Source organism: Larimichthys crocea, chromosome XXIII (genome assembly GCF_000972845.2).
Source record: "Larimichthys crocea isolate SSNF chromosome XXIII, L_crocea_2.0, whole genome shotgun sequence".
Taxonomy (NCBI): domain Eukaryota; kingdom Metazoa; phylum Chordata; class Actinopteri; family Sciaenidae; genus Larimichthys; species Larimichthys crocea.
In genome coordinates this window covers 536561-544302 of record NC_040033.1, presented here as the reverse complement: position 1 = coordinate 544302, position 7742 = coordinate 536561, and the positions used below count along the sequence as shown (strand labels likewise).

Here is a 7742-nt window from a genome sequence, read left to right as displayed (position 1 = left end):
GTAGCCAGCTTCCTGTCAGCTCTCATGTTAACGTGTTGGACTGAAGCTCACAGACCTGCATCAAGTCTGTTGACTCTGCACATTTCACTCAAGTACACAGTGGAAATAAAGTGCTGACAGTCCCTGAACGCATCATCAGTGCAGAAACAGAGACATTCACTGCTCACTTTATTGATGGATTTACTGCTGTTAGAGTTAAAAAATGAACACAACAACAACAGTCGTCTTCACATCAACCAAAAACACATGATCACAACGAGCTTCTGGCTCATCTGATTGGCTGACTGTTCTCTCTCTCTCTGTCTTTCTGTCCAATCCTGAAGCCTGTCACCGTTCTCCTCTCACAGCTTCACTGAGGAAAGCAGCCGCTGAGAAGGTCGGAGGTTTACAGGAAATACTGGATCTGTGCTTTGATACTAACTGTGTTTAGTACAATACTGCTGAGACCAACATGGACTGACTGCAACCCTCTACTGACCACAGAGTCTGCAGTCTGCAGTGTGGACTCTCCACAAGATCAGACAGAGGCTTCACTGCTGAATTCTTCAGGTTGTTGTCACCCAGGTACAGATCTGTCAGATGGGAGGGGTTGGACTTCAGAGCTGAGGCCAGAGAAGCACAGCTGATCTTGGACAAACTGCAGTGCTCCAATCTGAATAAAGAATAAATGATGCAAGTTTAGAAGACAATGTTCCTGCTTGAAATCATACAATGTTTAATAATCTGCTCAGAGCTGAAGAAGGTTTAGAAAGTAGAAGTTTAGAAAATGGAAACTCCAAACACCTGAACCCAACAGGATGCTTTTTCACAACTGTCAAATACAAAAAGTGACAAAGAGCTCTCATTAATATTAATGACAGAAATTAAGACTCAAGATCCCAAAGTTTACAAAGATGACAAATATGTCAGGATGAATTTTGGAGAAATGTGAACAAAAGACATCAACAATATTTCTTTGAGGAAAAGTGGAGTCATAAAATCAAAGCATGTTCAGTTTAAACTATTCAGTCAGTATAAGCATCATATAGCTTCATCAAAATGATGGAAAAAGAAAATACTGAATATATTTGTTATTGTATGACTGTTGAAATAGAGATGATTTATTTAATCTGTTTTTGTGTTTTTTTGTGTTTTCTTTAAACAAAGATATGTTCTTTAATATATGCTCTGCCACAGTCAATGGACTAAACCACAGAAGAAGAAAACAGACTTTAGCATTCAGATACTCAGTGTGGATCAGTATAATATCAGCCTGATGTCTGCAGTTTAGTGTCAGCACAACTTTCACATCATATTAATCTCAGCACAGAAGTAAAAAATGGTGTCTGACCCCAGAGTCTTCAGTCTGCAGTGTGGACTCTCCAGAAAATCACACAGCAGCTTCACTCCTGAATCCTGCAGCTTGTTTCCTCTCAGGTTCAGCTTTGTCAGATGGGAGGGGTTGGACTTCAGAGCTGAGGCCAGAGAAGCACAGCTGATCTCTGACAAACTGCAGTCCATCAATCTGAATAAAGAATGAATGATGTTGATAAAAATCAATTTATAATCCAATCAGATGTGTTCAGGTTTGAAATGTGCAGCTCAACATTACTATGTCCTAATCAATGAGCTTTTCTCTAAAATGAGTAGAGTGACTTTGTCATTGTGTTATTGTGGATCATCATAATGTCAGCCTTCTACAGACATCATCCAAATGTCAGCACAACATACAGACAACCATTCATGTCAACACAGAATAATAACATGCTGCTGATCTCAGTCAAGTCTGTATGTGTGTGTGCGCGTGCAAGTCTTTTGTGACTGCAGACTAAATTCAATAAAGAAACATGAAAATATGAACTGAGGAAAAGTTACATCAGATCTACAATAGTACCAGAGAGTCAGTGAACTGACCTCAGAGTCTTCAGTCTGCAGTGTGGACTCTCCAGAAAATCACACAGCAGCTTCACTCCTGAATCCTGCAGGTTGTTGTCACTCAGGTCCAGCTCTGTCAGATGGGAGGGGTTGGACTTCAGAGATGAGGCCAGAGAAGCACAGCTGAGCTCTGACAACCTGCAGCTCCTCAATCTGAATAAAGAATAAATTATGTAAGTTTAGAAGACAATGTTCCTGCTTGAAATCATTCAATGTTTAATAATCCATTCAGAGCTGAAGAAGGTTTTAGAAAGTAGAAGTTTAGAAAATGGAAACTCCAAACACCTGAACCCAACAGGATGCAGGTTCAAAACTGTAAATGACAAAGAAAAAGATGGAGTGACTCTTGAACTCTGCAGTTCCACCAGTGGCTCCATCTATACAAACAAATGTTGTGCAGCCAAACACAAAGAAAAACCCACAGAAATTCATCCAAGATTCTACTCAAGATCCCAAAGTTTACAAAGATGCTACACATATCAGGATGAATTTTGGAGAAATGTGAACAAAAGACATTGGCAATATTTCAGATGTAAAAAATGGTGTCTGGCCTCAGAGTCTTCAGTCTACAGTGTGGACTCTCCAGAAAATCACACAACAGCTTCACTCCTGAATCCTCCAGGTCGTTCAGATTCAGGTCCAGCTGTGTCAGATGGGAGGGGTTGGACTTCAGAGCTGAGACCACAGAAGCACAGCTGATCTCTGACAAACTGCATTCCTCCAATCTGAATAAAGAATAAATGATGTTGATAAAAATCCATTTATAATCCAATCAGATGTGTTCAGGTTTGAAATGTGCAGCTCAACATTACTATGTCCTAATCAATGAGCTTTTCTCTAAAATGAGTAGAGTGACTTTGTCATTGTGTTATTGTGGATCATCATAATGTCAGCCTTCTACAGACACCATCCAAACGTCAGCACAACATTCAGACAACATTCATGTCGACACAGATTAATAACATGCTGCTGATATCAGTCAAGTCTCTGATTAGCGGATCACATGAAATTGGATATTTTTAACTGAAAGCATTTATTATTTATTAAATGCCCATCTCACTTATATGTTGTCTTAATAGGTATATTAAAAGGTCTATGTTTGTTCAAGTCTGTCTTGAAATAGCAGCTACATGGGATTTAAGAGTCTGATTTAGATAAATCAATTGTTTGTCTACCAAAGTTAAAGACTGTTTAGGATCAAATTTCCCCTTTGAGTTACTATTCCTGCACTGTAGATCAACAAGGAAAACAGTCAATTTCACAAACTTTCAAGGATCTCAAGGACCTATGGCTTTTTTTTTTCAATCCCCAAACAGAGGATGCTTCATTGTGACGTTTTGGCATCTGTTAGGCTGCGGCTTATATAACAATGGTTCAACCATTTCAAAAAAAACATTTCTGAAAAAGTTGAAATTTCTTCAGATTTGTGATCAGGCGAATGCTGAATATGTACAAAAAAACTAACTACAGTCAGTGAACTGACCTCAGAGTCTGCAGTCTACAGTTTGGACTCTCCAGGCCAGCACACAGTGTCTCCACTCCTGAATCCGTCAGGTCATTGTAACTCAGGTCCACCTCTGTCAGATGGGAGGGGTTGGACTTCAGAGCTGAGGCCACGACTTCACAGTGACTCTCTGAGAGTTTACAGTCAGAAAGTCTGTGAAAACACATAATTCAAAACATGTCATTATGTCAGAGGACACTTTATATTCACTTCATGCATTTGATATTAAAACAGTTTGACATGTCCTGCTTTGATGAACATTTGCTCTTCACATCATTGCTTCAGATCATCTTATCTGACTGTTTGAAATGAAAACATTTGTTCTCATCACTTTGTCTCACCTGCAGATGTTTAATCTTTTGTTAGCTTTAATCTAATCTAATCTAATCTAATCTAATCTAATCTAATCTAATCTAATCTAATCTAATCTAATCTAAGGATGTATGCACGCTCCAGAGCCATTAAGCAAATATAAAAACAGAACTTCAGACATCTCCTGCAGAAAATGAGACGGGTCTTATTTTAAACTCTGGAGTGTAGTGGTAGAAACAGGTATTACCTGAATTTGTGATTATATAAGGCAGCTTCCAGAATGTCCTCAGGTAATAATAACCTTACTGAATTCATTGCTAACTGTAAAACACTGCTGTATGTTGTGATCAAATAACACTAATAAAACCTCAGTCACCACCTCCTTAATCTGTTTTATAAAGTTTACAAATTAAATTATTAATTTTTTTAAAGATATTTTTTGGCCTTTTCAAGTTTTATTTGACCAAAGACATCTGAAGATGACAGAATTGTGGGGAGAAGAGAAACGGGGAATGACATGCAGCAAAGGGCCACAGGGCAATTCGAAACCCAGCAGCAAGGACTGAGCCTTTGTACATGGGGCGGATGCTCTACCAACTGAGCATCAATATTAGAAAATTAAAGAATGATAATAGTTGATTAACTTGGCAGCTTTAAAACACAACAACTGAAAAAATCAACATTGTGCACTCAGCATTTGAATGGCTCAAGAACATTGTGGACAAATCAAAAACTGCAATATAATGTTTACAACAAGAGAAAAAATTTTAATAAGAAGAATTTTATATTGTGAATATCTAAACTAACTGCTAATCTACACTGATTTATAATGTTAATCACATCTGGATACACAGCCTTTCTGCAGTTCCTCACAGCTGGAATCGTCTCCGTCGTCCCTGAGGTCCCGTGATGTGTTGTAATACTCTGCAGGTCCAACCATCCAGAACCTCTCTCTGACATCTGCAGCATGAGGCAGAGCTGAGCAGTGGATCTCAGAGAGTTTCTTCTCTGATCTGTTCTCTGACTTCAGGAACTCGTTGATCTCCGATGGACTGAGTCATCGTTTCATCTCCATCAGACAGTGGAAGATTTGTATGCTTCTGTCAGGAGAGATACCTATCAACTTTCATCTCCCTTCAGGTGTTGATGGCTCTCTGGATGATTTCTGGACTGTTGTCGTCGGACCCAGCAGGCCTCCTAAGAGTCTCTGGTTGGACTCCAGAGAAGAGCCATGAAGGAAGCGAACAAACAGGTCCAGGTGACCATTTCACTTTGAAGGGATTTCTGCATGCTTTCTTTAGGAACTACCCAGAGATGGTGGATGGCTATCATAAAAATACCAAAGATCTCTCTAGTAAAGACTTTGGTTTTGAGTCACTGTCTTTGAAGTCTTTCCCAGAGACTCCCCAGTACCTCTGTCTTCTGTTGGTGTAACAGTGGAACAGGTAGACTGCAGCCAGACTCCTGAACGCTCAGATGAAAAGCGAGAACTGTTTTCTGGAAGATCACACTCTCTCTTTTGAAGATCTGTACAAACCCTGAGTACACCGAGGCTCTGTGACATCCGAGCCACACGTGCTCCAGGTCTTCTTGGTAGAACATGATGTTTCCTTTCTCCAGCTGTTCAACGCCAGCCTCCCCAGCTTCAGAAGAACTTCCCTGTCAGCCTCCGCCAGCTCCTGTGGACTCGTCTCATGTTCTTCATCGTTTACTTCTTCTTTCTTCCTCTTGTCTGCAACCAGCAGGAAGTGTGAGTACAGGTCAGTCAGGGTCTGGGCAGCCTCTCTCTCGGGTCTGTGGTCACATGTGGTCCAAACTGTAGCAGTGATCCAGCAGAAGACGGGGATCAGACACATGATTGTGGAGGCTCCTGGAGGTCTTGATGTGTGAGATGATTCTGCGGGACAGATCTTCATCACTGACTCTCCTCCTGAAGTACTCCTCCTTCTGAGCGTCATTGAAGCCTCGTACTTCTGTTACCCTGTCAACACATGAAGGAGGGATCGGATTGGCTGCTGCAGGTCGGGAAGTTATCCAGATGAAGCCGAGGGAAGCAGATTCCCCTGATGAGGCTTGTCAACAGCCGCTGACTGAGGACTCCTGTGTGACACAGACACGAGCTTTTGTGTTGAAATCCAGTGAAAGTCTGCTTTCATCCAGGCCGTCAAGATGAACAGAAGTTTACAGACAGCGAGCTTCTCTGCTGTGACCTTCTGTAATGTTGGATGGAAAACATGGAGCCAGCGTGAGAAACTGAACCGCTCATCTTTGATCAGTTCATGCTCCCTGAACGAGAGCAGAACCACCAAGACTGACATCGTGTTCTCCGAGCCTCTGCCCAGTCCAGAGTGAACTTCAGACACTGAGAAGGTTTTTCCACGCCAAGCGACGCCGTGGGTCAGAGCGACTCTGATGTGTCTCTGTTGGTCAGGTAAGGCTTAAAGATGTCGTGGCATTTTGATGGGAGTGTCATGGAGGTCTCCTTCTTCTTGCTTGAACTGCTCAAGCTGCCTCACCTCATGTTGGGTATGAACCTCTTCACTCTGTCCCTCTGTGATGTAGAGCTCAGTGTAGATCCTGTTGAGGAGGGTTCCACTTCCTGTTTCATCACTTCCTTCAGTCACACGTTCACATCTGGTCTTCAGACTGATCTTATGTTCATCTAAAACCTCCTGCAGACCACCACTCACTGAAACAGAGAAACAAGTTTGAGACTAAACCAAAAAAAAAAGATCAACATAAGAACATATGGAGAAACAAATGTTCTAAAGTCCAGTTTTGGTTGAACATCAGAACTGCTTCCTTTTCTCTCAGCCTCTCTCTTTGTGTTGGTGTACATGTTTGATTGACAGCAGAGGTGACAGGCTGAACCTCAGCAGCTCTTCATCGGACCAGATTATCATGGCTGTTCCTTCCTCACTGTAATATTTAAACTGACCCACCTATTAAATAATATATATTTATGTCTTGTTGTGTAGACCTGTAGACAGTAGGTCGCCTACTTGGGTAGGTGAAGATGAAGTTTTTGTCCTCACAGTTGTGGTCTTGACTGGTTTTGAAATAAAATCCAGAGTCCTCTTTGCCTGAAACCGAGTCATTTCGGAGATGAGACCAAGACATTTAAAATGTGGTCTCTGGACCAAAACTGATCCTGAGAACTACAACACTGCTTCAACTTACCCAAGTGCCCCCACAGTACACCCTTAGCGCCCTTCACTGGTTACTAGTGGCTGCTTGATTCTGACTCAAGTTACTGGTACTTGAATGTCTTAGGATCATCCTACACAAGCTCCATACTGACATCAGTGCAACAGAAACTGTCCATGTTCATCTTCAGCCTGAAAACTCAAAAATTAAATGTAGCACTTGAAGCTGTTCAGCTCATTTGATGAAGCTGATGGACTTTGATGATTCTTCAGTTTTTGGGTTGTTTCCACATGGCTGAATGAACTCACTGTAAGTCTCTAAATAAACATAATGTGATGAAATGCAGCAGGTCACATTGTAAAGATGGACAGTCTTACTTTGGACAGTGCTGGTCTGACTGGCTGTCTGCAGTCCACGTCTTGTTCTGGATCTTTCCTCCACAGGAACATGACTCCTCTTCCTCTCTCTGTGAAGACATTTCAAGGATCCAAAGTTACATTTGAACATTTTCTGCCCCTTTATTATCGGCATCAGTGCTGCCCATGGATGTTTGTTCTTCATCTTCAGGAACAATATATGGTGGAGAGAATCTGAGCTCAAAGGTCCACTTACTAATGTTTCAAATTGCACATTGTTAATCATTAGTAAGTGGACCTTTGAACTTTGAAAAAGAATCTGCACTCATCGTTCAGCATCATGAATATAAATCTTTGAGCATTTTGTTTTCATCATCAATGCATCATCTTCATCAGGTCAGTTTACAGTAAAAACAGTTCTCTTACTTTGTGTCTGAGGGTCCAGGTTCATCACTGAAGTCTGGAGAAAGACCTTTGGACCGGTCACTCTTCATAGACAGACAGCTGGA

At 41.4% G+C, this 7742-nt stretch overlaps 1 protein-coding gene across 1 annotated transcript in view; it reads right to left on the bottom strand.

Moving 5' to 3' along the window:
* LOC109137029 (ribonuclease inhibitor-like) overlaps positions 1 to 7286 on the bottom strand; it is a gene marked incomplete at its 5' end in the record, with an annotated part of 22850 nt that extends 15564 nt beyond the window's left edge. The window contains 4 exons of the mRNA XM_027274400.1: positions 1894 to 2067; positions 2466 to 2639; positions 3398 to 3571; positions 7255 to 7286. Of these exons, the coding sequence (XP_027130201.1) occupies positions 1894 to 2067; positions 2466 to 2639; positions 3398 to 3571; positions 7255 to 7286 (554 nt within the window). The remainder of the gene's footprint in view (positions 1 to 1893; positions 2068 to 2465; positions 2640 to 3397; positions 3572 to 7254) is intronic.
* Between the last annotated feature and the right edge of the window lie 456 nt (positions 7287 to 7742).